The sequence below is a fragment of the Drosophila melanogaster genome, chromosome 2R (genome assembly GCF_000001215.4).
Source record: "Drosophila melanogaster chromosome 2R".
Lineage (NCBI taxonomy): Eukaryota > Metazoa > Arthropoda > Insecta > Diptera > Drosophilidae > Drosophila > Drosophila melanogaster.
This window is the reverse complement of record NT_033778.4, coordinates 10,052,336-10,068,926: the sequence shown is the minus strand read 5'-3', so window position 1 is coordinate 10,068,926 and position 16,591 is coordinate 10,052,336. Positions and strand designations below refer to the sequence as shown.

The 16,591-nt window shown below is 44.1% G+C and overlaps 5 protein-coding genes, 1 long non-coding RNA gene and 1 other non-coding gene across 11 annotated transcripts; 5 read left to right on the top strand and 2 right to left on the bottom strand.

Annotated features, from left to right (window-relative positions):
- The first annotated feature begins 224 nt into the window (after positions 1-224).
- Cdc2rk (Cdc2-related kinase) lies at positions 225-1,710 on the top strand. Its single transcript, NM_078950.4, has 5 exons — positions 225-421; positions 483-555; positions 612-989; positions 1,043-1,489; positions 1,555-1,710. The coding sequence occupies exons 1-5, from the start codon at positions 293-295 to the stop codon at positions 1,689-1,691; spliced, it is 1,164 nt and encodes a 387-aa protein (NP_523674.1). The 5' UTR covers positions 225-292; the 3' UTR covers positions 1,692-1,710.
- mRpL42 (mitochondrial ribosomal protein L42) lies at positions 1,685-2,277 on the bottom strand. Of its 2 annotated transcripts, none has more exons than NM_078949.4 (1): positions 1,685-2,277. In NM_078949.4, exon 1 carries the CDS (start codon positions 2,111-2,113, stop codon positions 1,739-1,741), a length of 375 nt encoding a protein of 124 aa, NP_523673.1. In that variant the 5' UTR covers positions 2,114-2,277; the 3' UTR covers positions 1,685-1,738. The 2 variants fall into 2 exon arrangements, with proteins under 2 accessions (NP_523673.1, NP_001188899.1); NM_001201970.2 differs by having other exon boundaries at positions 1,685-2,144.
- Positions 2,278-2,412: 135 nt separating this feature from the next.
- PIG-N (Phosphatidylinositol glycan anchor biosynthesis class N) lies at positions 2,413-5,542 on the top strand. The gene is made up of 2 exons (NM_136705.3): positions 2,413-3,224; positions 3,283-5,542. The coding sequence occupies exons 1-2, from the start codon at positions 2,441-2,443 to the stop codon at positions 5,181-5,183; spliced, it is 2,685 nt and encodes an 894-aa protein (NP_610549.1). The 5' UTR covers positions 2,413-2,440; the 3' UTR covers positions 5,184-5,542.
- Positions 5,215-16,386, bottom strand: magu. Of its 4 annotated transcripts, none has more exons than NM_165730.2 (11): positions 16,008-16,386; positions 11,584-11,878; positions 8,545-8,704; positions 7,738-8,240; positions 7,563-7,677; positions 7,031-7,309; positions 6,736-6,827; positions 6,397-6,677; positions 6,087-6,221; positions 5,888-6,027; positions 5,215-5,829 (listed from the first exon to the last, which is right to left on the bottom strand). In NM_165730.2, the coding sequence occupies exons 2-11, from the start codon at positions 11,656-11,658 to the stop codon at positions 5,768-5,770; spliced, it is 1,842 nt and encodes a 613-aa protein (NP_724871.1). In that variant the 5' UTR covers positions 11,659-11,878; positions 16,008-16,386; the 3' UTR covers positions 5,215-5,767. The 4 variants fall into 4 exon arrangements, with proteins under 4 accessions (NP_724871.1, NP_724873.1, NP_001097254.1 ...); NM_165732.2 differs by having other exon boundaries at positions 16,292-16,386; NM_001103784.2 differs by lacking the exon at positions 7,031-7,309.
- Def (Defensin) lies at positions 14,351-14,749 on the top strand. Its single transcript, NM_078948.3, has one exon. It carries the CDS (start codon positions 14,360-14,362, stop codon positions 14,636-14,638), a length of 279 nt encoding a protein of 92 aa, NP_523672.1. The 5' UTR covers positions 14,351-14,359; the 3' UTR covers positions 14,639-14,749.
- Positions 15,534-15,832, top strand: lncRNA:CR44298 (long non-coding RNA:CR44298). The gene has a single exon (NR_124498.1). It is a non-coding gene; the product is annotated as a long non-coding RNA:CR44298 (long non-coding RNA).
- asRNA:CR44297 (antisense RNA:CR44297) lies at positions 15,932-16,284 on the top strand. Its single transcript, NR_124497.1, has one exon.
- Positions 16,387-16,591: the final 205 nt, after the last annotated feature.

Here is a 16,591-nt window from a genome sequence, read left to right as displayed (position 1 = left end):
AATTTCACTTTCATAAGTCGTGCCCGCGTTTCTAGCCACTTTTGTCTTTGGTTCAATTAGTATCCATTACGAAATATGAGCCTACATGTAAGGTAATTGACAATTGGCGATTTTCCCAGAACCGTTTTCAAAAGTTATGTAAAACCCCGCCAAATCGAACCGGTTAAAAAAGTTCTTGCGGGCTATCGGACAAGTTGAGCATATATCGATCTAGAACTTCCATCTCTAATTAAATATTGTAAACATTTGTTGACGTTATTGGTTTTGTAAATAAATGCATCTTACTTAAAGGATGTCCAGCTTAAAGTCAAACGATGTGGACACCAATCCCGCGCCGGATCCCCAGGCGCCCATTACCCGGAAGGGCTTCCTAATGTCGCTTAACACCGGAACACCCATGCCGATTCCCGAGCAGAATCTGGTAAATTAGTTTCCTTGTAGCTAATCTTCATCAGAACATTTGATTTATGCGAATATCTCAGTTTGGCCGCTGTCGTCCTGTCTCCGAATTCGAGAAACTGAACCGCGTTGGCGAGGGCAGCTATGGAATTGTCTGTAAGTTTGGTTCCATATGCATTTAACGCATTCGGTTAACCTGAAATCCCCTGCAGATCGCGCACGTGACACTCGTAGCAATGAGATTGTGGCCTTAAAGAAGGTCCGCATGGATCAGGAAAAGGATGGTCTGCCAATTAGTGGACTCCGCGAGATCATGATCCTAAAGCAGTGCCATCATGAGAATATTGTCCGCTTGCGTGAGGTGGTGGTGGGCAAAAGCTTGGACAGCATCTTCCTGGTAATGGATTTCTGCGAGCAGGACCTAGCCTCCGTGCTAGACAACATGTCGCAGCCCTTCACCGAGTCCGAGGTTAAGTGCATCACCTTGCAGGTGCTTAAAGCCTTGAAATATCTCCATTCGCGCTTTATGATCCATAGGGATCTAAAGGTATCCAATCTGCTGATGACCGACAAGGGCTGCATTAAAGTTGGTAAGAAGATAATCTATATTTAATCCCGATATCGGCTAATATCCATTCCCCAGCTGATTTTGGACTGGCCCGCATGTTTAGCAATCCCCCGAAACCAATGACTCCACAGATGGTTACTTTGTGGTACCGGGCACCTGAACTTCTTTTGGGATGCCGAACACACACCACGGCGGTGGATATGTGGGCTTTTGGCTGCATTCTTGGTGAGCTGCTGCTCGGAAAACCTTTGCTGCCGGGTAATTCGGAGATAGCACAGCTGGACATGATCATCGATCTCTTGGGAGCTCCATCGGAGTCCATTTGGCCTGGCTTTGCCGATCTGCCCGCTGTACAAAATTTTACCTTAAGTCAGCAGCCCTACAATAACCTTACGCCGAAGTTTCACATGATTGGCCAATCAGGCAGGAATCTCCTGAACATTTTGTTTATCTATAACCCAAAAACGAGAGCCACGGCCGAAGAGTGCCTGAAAAGCAAGTACTTTGTCGATCCGCCGCAGGGTGAGTTGGAATTTCTATTGCGACAAAGAAAATTTTCAAGTGACTAAACCATTTTCCACTTTTAGCTTGTGACCCGGGCATGATGCCCACTTTCCCTCAGCACAGGAACAATGCTGCACCTGCTCCAGCTGTCCAGCCTCCCGCCGACATTCCCATCTCGGATTTACTCAATGTATTTATTAAGCGTCAACGCATGGAGTAAATGAGAACGAATTTATTTGAACATTATGCAATGCACTGGGTGGAAAACTATAGGTACGGCCGGTCCATCGGCGTTTGCTTGGCCTTCCTGTCGCGGGCGCGTGGAAACCAGCGGTGTTTAGTCGTGTGGGTCAGCTGCATCAGCTCCTGGCGAGCCACTTCTGGATGTTTGCTTTTAAAGGCACGCATCGCCGTCTTCAGAGCCGATTCCTTAACCACCGCCGAGCTCTGAATCTCGCTGATCTCTGGCAGCGGCAGGGTGTTCTCGTAGGGAACTGGTGTGTCCGGATGCCAGGCCACAATGGTGCGACCATTTTTGGTCACTGCCACGGCCTCCACCAGGCTCTTGCCACCGACGGCATTGCGCTGCACGGCACTCGAGGAAAATAAACGAAATCCTCCGTATAAACGTGCCGCTGACATTTTCACAATTAGAGATGAACCGATAACTGAACAGCTGGAATGTTATCGTTCTAATTAATGGGCAGTGATGCAACATTAGCTACTTGGATAAAAATAGCTAATACGTCAAAAAGAAAACTGAAACCATTTGTATGCTTACTCTGTAATGGTTAGGCAAAAAAGGCTAATATACAGTTACAAAATATACATTTATCGATTTCTTTCCAATAAAAACATCGATAGCCCAAAAAATCGATGTTTCGTCACCTCTGTTAAGTACTCGATACCAGGAGCTTATCACTTGCCGTCACAGCTGATTTTCATTTAAAAATAAACATTCCCGTTGAAATGTGGATTGCTTACGCCCTGGTGGTCCACGTACTGCTTCTAGGCTCAATTTTCGTGATCTACTTTCGTTCGCCGGTGATCACGGGCCTTACTCCACAGAAGCATCTTTTATATTACGGCTTGGAGCCACCGGCGAATCGTTTAGTGCTGATCGTGACCGATGGATTCCGTGCCGACTCCTTCTTTGAGGAGAACTGCCGCTATGTGCCCAACCTGCGCAAGATCTTCTTGCGGGAGGGCGTCGTGGGCGTGTCACGCACTCGTGTGCCAACGGAAACCCGTCCCGGACACATCACCCTAATTGCCGGACTCTACGAGGATCCATCGGCAGTGCTGCGCGGCTGGAAAAGTAATCCCATCGATTTCGACACCGTATTCAACCGAAGCTCACAGACCTACGCATGGGGCGCGAACGATGTTCTCAATGTGTTTTCCCATGTGTCCAACGGTGGCGAAATAAATCTCCGGTTCTACAACCACGATCTGGACTTTTCGCCAGGCTACGATGCCTACGAGGAAGACGAGTGGGTTTTCAAAAGGGTGAAGTTGTTGCTCCAGCAGAAGAGAGAAGCCCTGCAGCGGGCACAGAACGTCGTGTTTTTTCTGCACCTCCTTGGACTGGACACCGCTGGACATGTCCACAAGCCAGGCGCGCCAAAGTTTCGACGGACCTTGGAAAAGACGGAAAAAGGTGTTTACGCAATATACCAGGAGTTCGAGCGGGTGTTTCCCGATAAGCGAACTGCTTACTTGTTGACCGCGGATCATGGAATGACGGATTCGGGTACGCGATAAAGTTGCAGACCCGCAAAATTGCTTTCTAACAAATAGCTTTTTTATAGGTGCCCACGGTTCTGGTTCGCCCCATGAAACGGACACCCCTTTTATGCTCTGGGGTGCAGGAGCCTCGCGGGCCGTTCCCAAACCTGGAGGGCGAACATTTATGCCCAACAATGAGGGTCCTGCAATGCCACTGCACGAATTGGAGCAAGCCCAACTTACACCCCTGATGTCCGCGTTGTTGGGTCTCGCACCGCCCATGAACAACTTTGGGAAGTTGCCGTTGGGTTACTTGAATGTCAGCAAGGAATACGAGGCAATGGCTGCCCATGTAAACGCTCTGCAGCTACTAGAACAGTATGTGGCCCTGCAAAAGCAGCATAAAAAGGGATTTTTCGCGGATATTTTACTCGAGTATGATGTTTTAAACGCCGAAGCGATCAAACGATACAAGGATACTATCGTACAGCTGCAGAAGAAGAGGGAGTATTCACTTTGTATAGACAAGAGCCAAGTCATCATGTCGCAAGCCCTCGAGGGCATCGATTACTATCACGGATACTACCGTAGAGTGCTTTTACTGAGCACCACTTCCACATTCCTGGGATGGATGTTCTACATCTACCGCCTTCTGTCTAGGAACAGGGCCAGTAAAGTGGAATTGGTCCTCGAAAGGAGTAACAAAATAGTCAGAGTGAGCATAGTTAGTTCAGTGATCGTGCTCATTATTTGTTTGCTGAGCCAAGGAACACCACTGGATATATCCTTTTATCTGCTGCTTCCATATTTCGTTTGGCTTAAGGCTTTGCAACCTTGGAACATTAACTTCTCTTCATCGCCAGCTTCAGCGTATAGTGTGCCGGCCCTGCAGACCTCAATGTGGCAGCTTGTGTTACTCATCGCTTGCGCAGAGCTAATGGTCTTTACCTTCTTCGAGCGCCGCCTCATCGCGCTGTGCTTCTGCGTCTTTGCCTGCTACAATAGCTGGGAAAATTTTCAATGGAAATCCAGGGATTTCTTTTCCTGGCTGGCATTGGTCCTGATTCTGTCATGCTTTCCGCTGCTGCCGCTGTCAGTGGGCTACCAAAATGGATACCTGCTTGGAGCTGGAGTTATAGTCATTTTTACGAACTCATTTTGGAATTCTAAGTCGAGATTATGCTACAGGAACCACACAAAGTACTCTAATGCCTTGATACTGCTGCAAACTATATTGTGTGCTTATCTTCACTCAAACGGCATTAATATACCAATTCCATTGAAATTGGCTAGCTGGTTGTACCTGGTATACGCCTTTGCATCTATATTGCTGAGCAAAGAATCAAGACTGGATTTGCGTCTCGCCCAGATTGGCTTTAATTTGGGATCTCTCTACGCAACACTATGTACGTCCTATGAGGCTGTGTTCGTTCAATTGCTGACTATAGAGCTGAATATCTCGTTGAGGGCTCAAAGTGCGCGGGCAGAGAGATCAGTTCTCCGTCTGGCCTTCACCCTGCTATTGTACACCTTCTTTTCGCTCTTTGGATCCGGAAACATAGCGTCAATCAGCTCCTTTGATCCGAACATCGCTCGCTGCTACCTCAGTCATTTTGCTCCCTTTGTAATCATGGGTCTGGTGCTACTGAAACTACTCGTTCCTGTGGTGCTTATCATGTCGGTGATCTATGCCAACAGCGAGTTTGTACGCCAGCACGAGGAGCAGATCTTCATCTGTCTGCTGCTCATTTGCGATGTAATGGGCCTGAACTTCCTATTCCTGGTACGGAACCAGGGCTCCTGGCTGGACATCGGTACGTCCATATCACACTTCGTTATCATGGAGGTAACCACGCTGGTGATGCTCGTGATCTTCTATACCGCAAAGCAGCTGCTGCGAGTGATTCCTTGGGAGGAAATAGACTTCAAAATGTTGCCGCTGCGTTTAATCCACTGGGATGTGATCAGCGCCAAACATCACTAGTCCTATAACCGATTTGACAAACATTCGAGCTAAGCTTAAACATTTATGTTCGATAATATTTACAACACTAATTAAGAATTAGTAACATACACATGTAAATTATAGAATCTAATGCTAGGAATGTGTCTGCGTGTAGGTGAGGGTCAGGGTGGATCGATTTCATGGACATCCAAATCTGAACTTATAAGGAAGACAAATACTTATTTGAAAACAAGACAATTTTTTACTGATTCTGTACTGTACTGACGCATTTAAGAATGTATTAGAAACACCAGTATTGTTACTATTTTAAACATGAATATATTAAGAAATTTAAAACACTTTTGATAGTTAAAAATAAATTGTAAACTAATCATATTAAAGAACCCTAATAGATCTTTAAAAAAATCAAAGACAGAAATTATATTTCTTAAAAAAAAATGTATCAAGTGTATCTTTTTGGGATTACTCCAAAAAATCGACCCACCCAATTGTGGATGGTGTTGTGTAGGATGTGTATTCGTGTGGTTTTGTGTGTGTCATGGCACGACGACATCTAATGAGTTGTAGAAGCAGCAGCACGGCTATAGAAACGTTTATCCCGATTAATCTTTCAGATATCGCTCCACCGGATTCACACCTTGAAACTTTGGACTGGCGGTCTCATCTGAAATGTATCTTGGATTAGCATTAGGGCTAAGTGATTTTAAAAACGGAGAACCCACTTGACTGTGCCGGCTTGGCCGTGGTGGCACTTTCCCGCGGAGTTGCTTGCAGGCAATTGAGCCACTCGGCCAGCGAGATCTTTTTGTCACCATTGACGTCGCAGTAGCGCGGCATCTTCTTGCCGCATCTGCGCAAGTGGCTGTTGAATAGAATAGAGTTCATAGGCCATTAAGAATGGGATGTGGTGTGATGGCTCACCTGGCACTGGTAACCAGATCGCGAAAGTTCTTCCACTCTCGACGATCCCACGACTTATTCTTGTTCTTGTCCAGATAAACAAAGCTCAGAGTGGCGATTCGCTCATCGTCTGTTTTCCACATGCTAGAATTCGAACTGCAATATATATAGAGCATATATTCTTTTAAATGTACTAATCTAATCTGCTGATAATACTCCTAGTACATTATATAATTATTATTCTAAGAAGATCTAAAAAAAGTTGAATATATATAATGACTAAGCTTGCTAAACTGAATATGTGAGCTCTTAAAGTGATGATCAATCCTACCCGGTGGTGCTGCTGGGCAGAAGAGAGGTGTTGAGGTAAGCCTTTAGCTCTTTGAGGAACTGCGTCTTGCGCGGCTCGGTGCATCCCTTCATGGGTCGCACGGCCACGCTCTCGTCACACTGAGGCCGCTTGTTCTTCACCGATGTGCCCGGGATGCTCTTTCCCGTGTCCTCGTTGACGCACCAGCAGTACGAAGTGGACGTGGAGGAGTAGCACTGAATGCGCTGATAGCGACCATCCGGAAGGCACTGCGGCACAAATAGGACGCTCTTTCCACCGTGCTATGGGATTGGAGTAACATACAGAGGTTTCCTTTGCGAATGATATTTGATGACTTACGCCTTGCTCCTCCAGCGTGACCGACTGATCCATCCAGCAGTTGGAGTCATTTTCCAAGTCCTGGCTCGCCGTCTCTGGCTTTGAGTTGAGCACTAAAATATTTTTGATAATTAACAAATATTTTAATACAGAACACAGAAATTAAATGAGTGTAAATTATGATTAATCGGATAATTTTAGCATGACAACTTGGTGATTAAATATTAGTTGATAAAGAATATATTCTACTTCTTATATCGTGATTTAGTTTATGCCAATGCACTTTGAATTTGGTTAGTAGCACAATTCTACGTACTATATAATGATGGGATATGCGTTCGTGAACTGGGCAGATCTGCTCCTTGCGAGTCGTCCTCTTCACCTCCGTAGCCCGTTGCACTGTCCTCGTAGTTGTCCTCGTGCTCCTCACTGCCACTCGCATCCTCGGAATATGAGTGTGGATTAACTCCAGTGCCAATGGTATTGGTGTGACCTCGGTGGTGGCCATTGACGTTGGTGTTGTGGATGCTGTAGTGGGTGGAGTGTGGTGGTGCGGTGGCTGCACTGCTCGCCAGAAGATTTACGACAGCACTACCTGGATTTAGATGACACACAGATGTGAGATGAATTAAGGACAAATGGCTCATGAATGGATCTTCAATGTTTTTTTTTATGATTTTGAGACTCACATGAACTATAATTAATTAAGTATATTTAATGAAATGCAGCTAATTGGAAGGCAATTAATTATCAATGAATTAATAATTCTAAAGATTTTGATACTGCAAATTAAAGTTCATGAGATGCTGCTACAATATCCTGTGTTACATAATCCAACTTGTACTCACGGTTGTGAAACTCCTTGGTAAAGCAGACGCTCCATTCCAACCAATTGAGATTGGCATCCTTGGTTACATCACAGTATTTACCAAAGGTCCGTCCACAACGACGAGGTTTAACGTTCTAATTGAAATCATTGTTAGCAGAACACAGTTTTCCAGAGTAAAAACTATAGTTACTTACCCGCCTGAGTACCTTCTTCAGCTCCCGAATCTCCTGACGATCGAGCAACTTGTTGCCATTCGTGTCCAGCTTGGAGAACTGCCACTCCAGGATGTGGGAATCCGAGAGAGATGGCTGGCGGAAAAAGCTCTGAGCCTCGTTCCGGAACATCCTCATCAGGTTGGTGTTGAATTGCGACCGATCGGACTTGCTGCAAGTCCGGTGGGCTGTTGATCCTGCCTCCGAACTGCCTTTGGACGCAGATGTATCCGGATTGTAGCCAATCTGATGCGATGCCAGGCGGCGTCGGTCACGTCGATTGGCCCTGCAGCGCAGCTTTCCCTTTCGCCGGAATTGCTTGTTATCATCCGCGATGGGCCTGCCCTGACTGTCGCTGCACCAGCATCCGTTGTTCCCGTAGCACTGCATAGCCGCAAAGTTGCCATCCTTCCTGCATCGGGGCACAAAGTATCCGGGATCTCGCTCCTGCTGACGACGGGCAAATTTCACCGCCTCCAGGCAGGCTAAAATGATAGTACATATTGTATGATAATAGTATATTGTATAGAATTTGTCATAAATGTCACAACTAGATTAACTAACTAATCAAAGAACTACGTGGCATAGAAGACTATAAAAGGTCTGAAGACCTTTAACTATGTAAGAAATTTAATGAATTTTATGATCACCGCAAGTGTTTGAACTAAAGAGATAACCAATCGAAAACATATTATTTAAAGACACGAGCAATTAAAAGTCCGTAAAGCATTTTAGTGCTATATCTCCCGACTTATGTACAAGTAATGTATGTGATACATTGACACTTACCATTGCAGGAGCCGCTGTACTTGAGGCTCACCTGGTGGCCACCGCACTGCGCCCGCAGCAGATGACACCTGGTGGGATAGGTTTGGCCATCGGTGCCGCAGACGGGACCCTCGTTATCATCGCACTCTCCCTGTTTGGCGGCGCAGGCGGGGAGCTTCATCTGCGGGTAGAGATCGAGAGGAGAAGTGGTGGAGGTGGTGGTGTCAGTGCAAGTCTCAACTGTATGGTAGCTCCAGGGAGTGGGTGAGTTACCCGTACCGCTCCCCCTTGGGCAAATACGCGTAAAATGATTTACTGCACTTATGGCCAAGTCTGCGAGTCGCCAAGCGTCTGGGCCTTTGCCGCTGACTGGAATACGAATGTGGCCAATGGTCGACAGGGGCGGCCGCCTAAGGGGGGTGGCTGTGGTGTGCAGAAGGGGAAGGGGGCTTTTTGGGGGTGGCCTACCTGTTAGCCGGCTAATGTGAAAAATCAAAGTTGTCAGGCCCATAACTCGAAAGCCCCGAAATCCGCACCAAAATTATGGCTGCCTGCTGCTCTCGACCAACTTGGCTGCTGAGTGCGCAAATTCTTGTTTAGCCCACAAAATCACATTCGAGTATACGCAAATATCTGTATCTATATATCTTTCTACACACATACACAGATGGGGCGGCCAAGTACTTTGGGATTTGCCAGTGCAGCGCCTTTTGTCGCCAATTTGCTCCGGCCGACCCACGGATATATGTATATGTATGTACATATTTGTCGTGTCACTCGGACATTAATTAGATTTCGCTGTTATTGAAAAGTGAAATGCGGCAAGCCATCTAAATGTCCCATAACTGAAACATGTTTGGGATAAGATATGAGCATACTACTTGAGGTGCTAATGGTAGTTAAAGTGTGTGAGTTGTATACTTCTCTATCATTTCTGTATCATTTTGAATACTTTCAATGAATAAAGCCCAAAAACCCATACATCCAACGGGAATCAAATGAACAAGAAGGGATTATGGCTATCAACATTTTATAATCCGGCTTAGTAAATTAAATGCGTTTATGTGGACACCCAAAATGAAACCCCGAATGCACCCCGAAGATACTAAACACCAGAAGCTCGACAAGAAATGTTATACAATTATGAGAAGCACAAATATTACCTGTCCCAGTGTTATCTTGTTGCCCCAACATACATATATGTAGGTATACAAATAATGTAGAATGTCTGTAAACAATTCGAATTCTTTTTTGTGAGCAACGAAGCACGCGCTGCTTGGAAATCGGAGTGCGCAGGTGATTTTCGACTCCCGACTGGGCACAGACAGATATCGGACAAAAGTATGTACATAGGTACATATGTACATATATGTATAACCAGAGCATACATATGTACATAGGTATATTGCTGCAATAGGCAGATCGGATGGCTGTTCTCAGAAGTGGAGAGTGTGGCATCTGGTTAAAAGTTGAACATGAATACCCCATTAGCTAATTATCAATTTCGGATATTGGCGAGCAAATGCCTATAAAGCTTGTTAAGTTCCATACAATACTTGTTGTACATGCAAAAGTGTGTTAAATGTTTATAATTTATATGTTATTATAAAAATCCCCTCGAATTTCACGTTTGCAATGCCCCTGCTATGGGGAATGTCTGATTGGGAATGCAAATGACACTTTTGCTGGTGATTATCTAAGTTTTTGAAATAGGGCGTTATCCCGAAAACGTGCCTGGATTGAAAATTCCCACTTGGAGCACCCTGTTGCCTCCCGCCCCCCTCACATTGTCTCACCCTCTTAGCCACAAATTATAAACAGAGACAGCTCAAGGATTGTTACCAAGATAACGACAAAATTATTGACTGACAGTTCTCACGCTCGAAGAACGAGGCGGCGAAGAGGAGGCTGCAATGGGCGGAGAAGAATCAGAAGAACAAGCTCCACACTTTAAATACTTCTTCACACTTTGTCATCATCAGGCAGCTTAGTGACATTGGCAAAATGACTAAAAAAGGTATTTAAATGAGAATGAGAAAGGATTGCTAGCCTTTTAGGTCGAATCTGGAATACGCTTTAGTAGTAGCACGAAAGATACGACTGCATATAAATGCCTGAAATGCGAATTCTTCAGTTCTATTATGCCTGTTTTATGTCAAATAGGAATAAGAACGAAATCGGTAACTTCTCTTCTTAAATCAAATGCGAATTCCTACGCTTTGTGGACACAACCAATTGTAAGCGAAATTTTGATTTAATTTTAAAGGGTATAGAAATAAAGAGGAGCAAGCGCGCAGGAAAGAATCGCTTTTGACTTGTGATCATTTTGTGTTCTCCTTTTTGCAGCTCCTCGCGCTCTTTTTCTTTTTTCTGCAGGAATAAGAAACACGTTCGTTCGTCGGTCAGATGAAACAAAAACAAAAATCAAGGTGTGGGATTGAAGACAGGCCAAGGAGGAGGCGATCAGAAGAGGAGACAAGAGAAGAAACAAAAAAAAAGGAGGAGAGAGAAGAAGAAGAAGGAGCCGGCGACTCTCTTTTCGGAGTTTGGCAGACAGCGCGGCGGCGAACAAGCTGGAGAAAGACAGGGAGAAGAAGAACGAGCGCAGCTTCTTTGTTGGCTGACTTTTGGTACCTTTGATACCTGGAATATTGGAGTGTTTTCTCGGGATTTACGAAGTAATCGCTTGTAGCCTTGGCAGAAAGTTTGGCAGGCTCCGCTTACAAGCACTTGTACAAATTGTACAAAAGACTAAATGCAACTTCAAATGATTGCCGTCATCATCATATAACTTCATATATGAATTGGATTACTAGATACATCTACCTATGTATGTAAAAAGTTCTGAGAGGTAAGAACTTCTAGAGAGGAATATGTTCGCCGGCTGAATAATCTGAATAATGATATTAATTTAACACCTTCTATTCAAAATGTAATATTGTAACTTAAATATGAGTAACTGTATAAATTCAGCAAACATTTTACTGCACATGATTAACCCAATTCACTTTGGTTTGTTCGGGGAATATTTTGTTAACAATTTTTCGAAAGTAAACTTACCAACTGATCGTCACTTTTTCCAGTCGCAATGAAAACCGCCAGCCAAGTGACGAACAAAACACATCTCGCCAACATTTCACTTAGCAGTTCGAATTCGTCAATTAACTGTTACTGTGCTTCGGAGGATGGGGGATTGGTTTGATACGCGTGTTTATTGCATCAAGTACGATTCTCTCATTATAATCAAAGTTTTTCGTTTATTTCACCATCTTTTTCGCAAAGTCGCAATTAGATTTTCTTCCTAGAACTTTTACTTTGCCGCTCTCCGATTTATTTATTTACCGATTACCGTGGTCTATTTATAGTGAGAGAGGTGTGTGCGTGTGCATTAAGGTGTTGTGGATCTTCTGTTTATATAATGCGTCTTAATGTGTGCGATTTTTGGTTCGTTTCGATTGGAAAACCGTCCGAAAATGTTCAGGAAGCGAGGAGCGAGGAGCACGGATCACAACGAATCTGCAGAGCGCACTTCAATAGTCAACCGATCGCAGCCGAGTTCCACACACGACTGGCCATTTGCCTTGGAGTGGAGTGGCCCAAAACGCAAGAGAGAGGCCCCAGGTGAGAGTGGGCGAAGAATCGGATTCGGAATCGGAATCGGAATCGAGCTGAGAGATCGGCGGAGAGAGCGAGGGACATCGCCGCCGCCAGAGTGTCTGGCGTGTCGCTTCCAATATCTTATCTTTGCCACACTCCGACTTGTGGAGGCTGGACGGACAGCACAGTGGAGCCTCTCTCAGTTAAACCATAGGTCAACGGTACCGAACGAAGATATTGTGACTGTAATTCCAAACGTGTGCTTGAACGACTAATTAACTATCACTACCCCATTATTAGTACACTAAAACTAAACCAGCATTAAAACAGCATTTTATGTATGAATTTATAACTTAGGGATGTTCTACTGTAGCAGCATAAAAACGATCACATTCACACACCAGCAGACAGAGAGCAGCACTTGTGTATGCGTGTGAAATTTATCTTTCCTTGTGCATCTCAAGAGGTTGCCTCACCAACAAAAGCAACAAAAAACCTCTAAAACAAAGCGGCCAACAGTTGCACCAGCTGCTCAGCCAGCGGGGGAGGGGCCAGGGGCAAGGGGCGCAGGGACGTCGGGGTAGGGGCAGGCGGTCAGGGGAAAACGTGAGCCGTCGAGGGCCCCGCTCCTGTGATTTATAGAGCCGCTGGCCAAGGAGTTCGCCTGGAGAGGATTTTAGGTGGATGGAGGAGGCGGAGGCGGAGACGAAGTGGAGTTGCCGGTCTCCGTCTTCGATTCGGTGTGAAACCTGCCAGACAGTCTGACGGCGGCGATAACTGCCCCCTCTTGCCCACTACTTGATATACCCCAACACCCCGAACACCCCCGTTCCTGCCGTCACTTTGTTTTCGGCTGTGCCACACTCCGTTTTGTGGTCTTCTTCGATGATCGAGCATGCACTGGGGAAAATATACCTGTACTTGTAAATAGTACCTTCGTCCAGAAGTAGCAACTCTAGCTAACTCCAAATCTTCTACAATATTGAGGGATCTATAGATTTGGATTTTGGGATGTACATATGCAGTTCTGATGCGTACACCTATCTATAAGCCTTTACATATTACAAAAAAATCCTCATGTATTGATATTAAAGACTCTCTGTGGAAACGCAAAAGATTCGATATTTTCTCCTCGTGTGAAGATGGGCATGCGGGCAACACTCTAGACTGTAGACGGTTGTAAGGGGCGGGGTAGAAACTCAAGTGGAGTGGACTGGCAGACAGTATGACGCCAAAATGCAAGACAAGACAACCTGGTCGATAACAAAGGTAAACAGGCAACGGCCAGCCAAGGAGCAGGGCAACTGAAAAAGCCTCGGTCGTGGGATTCGATCGGGATTGTCGGCTCAGCGCGACTGGGCTGAGAACCAGATGCAGATGCCGATACAGATATAGATACACGTACGCGCAGATACGGATTCAGATACAAGTACACCCGCCCCTGCCGCTGTATGCCCAACTAATCATTGTGTGATTCTTGTTTGTTTATTTGCCCGGCATTATGAAGAGACTTTTCGGTAGAAATTATTTATTGTCGCATGTGTTTATGTATCCGTAACCGAGTATCTCAGTTGCTTGAGCCAACTGTGTAGCTGTGTAGCTGTGAGTATAGCCCTTAAAGTGGCACCCAATCGGTCAGTTAGCTAGAAATTCAGATGATTAAATATGGATTCCCCTACATCAGCTAATTTCAACAGTTTGGGAGTAATAAAATCGAAATTGGATGCTACTAAAGGGCACATATTTACTTAGGCTTTTATCAACGTTGCATATATACAAATATCCTGCATATTTCGCAAACCAAAGATTCTTTCTCAAGTAAGGCCTAAACAATTTGAAATGGTTAATTTCGTAGATGTTGCTTTTTACAATTAACTTGTCATGTGGAATATACTTTACTGCCTAAAATTTAAGGCAGTTAAAATCCCTAGAAATGCAAATAACTTATTGCAGAAACGGGCTCTGTCGGCTGTATTTTGCTCTTATCTATGAAATATTGTCAATATTTTCCAGGCAAAGCACATGAAATAATGATCTAGACAACGGTTTCTCCCATTTGCAGTGAACTTAAAAATTAAAAACCCCCGAGACGTGTCTTCCTGCACAGAAAAAGAGACAATGGGAAGGTAAGTCACCGGGTGGGAGTCCCTGGGCCGAATCGATCAGCCCGTCGCATTGCTATATAAGCTCGGCGAAACCACAATCTGCAACAACAGTATCTCTCCAGTTGTATTCCAAGATGAAGTTCTTCGTTCTCGTGGCTATCGCTTTTGCTCTGCTTGCTTGCGTGGCGCAGGCTCAGCCAGTTTCCGATGTGGATCCAATTCCAGAGGATCATGTCCTGGTGCATGAGGATGCCCACCAGGAGGTGCTGCAGCATAGCCGCCAGAAGCGAGCCACATGCGACCTACTCTCCAAGTGGAACTGGAACCACACCGCCTGCGCCGGCCACTGCATTGCCAAGGGGTTCAAAGGCGGCTACTGCAACGACAAGGCCGTCTGCGTTTGCCGCAATTGATTTCGTTTCGCTCTGTGTACACCAAAAATTTTCGTTTTTTAAGTGTCACACATAAAACAAAACGTTGAAAAATTCTATATATAAATGGATCCTTTTAATCGACAGATATTTAAATATTATAATGATTTGTAATTATTACTAATTACTTTTTATGGAAATAATTGGTAAGAAGGAACTGGGACTGTAAAAATTTCTTAATAGTTAAGCTACTATTTTAATAATAAATATTGATCACAGAAAATTTTCAAAATATTTTATATTTCTTTGGCTTTATAACTTTCAAAGTCATAGAAGAACGACTTAATTATTCCTTGTGTATGTTCCTTAGTCTTAGTCTGTGAAAATAATCTGCGTTTATCATTACCAATTCGTACAACAAAATATCGGTCATTAGCGTTAGCGACTTACCATATAAGTTAACTAAACCTAATCGAGCTAAAAAAAAAATTGAGGTCCCGAGGAGCACGATCTATATATACCAAATATATACGTATATATTTACTTTGTTTAAAAAAGCTCTTAACGGGAGCAGTTATTGGTCTTCATGGCGATTCAAGGCAGATTTTAATAAAGAAATATTAAGCTCAGTAAACTTTACTTAAAAAAGCAATACAAATTTGAAATTCTTTTTAAATTTGTATAATTTCTCCCATCGATTGTTTGCGTTGTACTTTAATATAATTTGGTTACATAAAGCTTTTGCTGTAGTTTCCAAACATACAATGTCATATAACGGCATAATTAGTCAGTTTCTAACTGAGCAACAAACGGAAACAGCTTTCGCATATACTTTATTCCGCATAACTTTGAAAAGAAACAATAATATTTTCTATTCTTACGACAAAAATACTCATTATCATAAACCGGCAGCCTTTCAATTTACTATAAAACACGAATGCAACCTGAACGAGCTGGAACAGTTCTCGATTTCATATCACAACATGAAGATCACGATTATTCTGGCGCTAACTCTAGTTGCGGTTTGCTTAATGCAGGTTCGATCTATTCCGAAGGATTCCGAGAATAGACTTCTGCAAAAGGAGCTTCAAAGGAGTCTTATCCAGGATGCGAAGGAACATGTCCGCCCAAGGCGACAGTCCTGCATTGAGCGGTGCAATTCCCTCTGTTCGAAGAAGGGCTTTAAAGGTGTTTGTGTTAAAGGTTTGTGCCGTTGCACTTGATTTTAATAAGGAGATATATATTTTTCTATATATTTTTAAATAAAATCCACATTAAATCTATGTGTTTTCTATTTAAGATTGCGGTGCTTCTCGAACTCATTCATAGCTGAATAAATTATCATCGATCGCTTATCTCGTAGCCCGCGAATGCCACTTTCCGTTTGGCAGGGTCAAAAAATTGAACCTACGCTAAAAGGTATAGCAACAATTTGCATTGCATTTCCGTTTCTTTTGCGGCATTGCTCTATAAATACGGCAAGTCCGACGACTACAATTCGTTCTTATCAATTAACCGAGCAAACAAACAGACGCCAAGAAAAATGATCATCAGTGCAAGCGAACAAGGGGAATAGGGAAGAGAAACACGCGCCGAGAGAGAAACACGACACTTAATTAACGCCAATTATAATGGTTAATAAGAGTATGTAGAAATCGAGGAACGCGGCCGACTTGTGGGTTTCTTTTAATTTACAAACGCTTTGCCGGTTAATTACGCGAACCCCTCGTCCTCACATCTCGATCCGAAAACAGAGCAACCACTCGCGAGCGATTCTCCATTTGCACTGACTCTTCAGTTATCGGCTCACTATATAGTAGCACATCGGCTAATGTACATAAGTTTTCGATCTAGAGCTAAGAGAATACGAGAATTGAGATGCACATATGTATATAATGCAGCTCTCCCCCAAACTTAAACATTTCAACGTGCATCGTGCTACGATCAAGATTTGAATTAACGCGCGCACTTGACTATCGATATTTTTTTTGTTCA

Excerpts from the sequence above, each read along its gene's own strand:
- Cdc2rk (NM_078950.4), top strand. The coding sequence starts at position 293 with ATGTCCAGCTTAAAGTCAAACGATGTGGACACCAATCCCGCGCCGGAT. Across the intron at positions 556-611 it reads GGGCAGCTATGGAATTGTCT|ATCGCGCACGTGACACTCGT; the intron begins GTAAGTTTGGTT and ends AATCCCCTGCAG. Across the intron at positions 990-1,042 it reads CAAGGGCTGCATTAAAGTTG|CTGATTTTGGACTGGCCCGC; the intron begins GTAAGAAGATAA and ends TCCATTCCCCAG.
- PIG-N (NM_136705.3), top strand. The coding sequence starts at position 2,441 with ATGTGGATTGCTTACGCCCTGGTGGTCCACGTACTGCTTCTAGGCTCA. Across the intron at positions 3,225-3,282 it reads TCATGGAATGACGGATTCGG|GTGCCCACGGTTCTGGTTCG; the intron begins GTACGCGATAAA and ends GCTTTTTTATAG.
- Def (NM_078948.3), top strand. The coding sequence starts at position 14,360 with ATGAAGTTCTTCGTTCTCGTGGCTATCGCTTTTGCTCTGCTTGCTTGC.
- magu (NM_165730.2), bottom strand. The coding sequence starts at position 11,658 with ATGTTGGCGAGATGTGTTTTGTTCGTCACTTGGCTGGCGGTTTTCATT. Across the intron at positions 7,678-7,737 it reads TGAAGAAGGTACTCAGGCGG|AACGTTAAACCTCGTCGTTG; the intron begins GTAAGTAACTAT and ends GATTTCAATTAG. Across the intron at positions 6,028-6,086 it reads GATCTGGTTACCAGTGCCAG|CCACTTGCGCAGATGCGGCA; the intron begins GTGAGCCATCAC and ends TCTATTCAACAG.
- mRpL42 (NM_078949.4), bottom strand. The coding sequence starts at position 2,113 with ATGTCAGCGGCACGTTTATACGGAGGATTTCGTTTATTTTCCTCGAGT.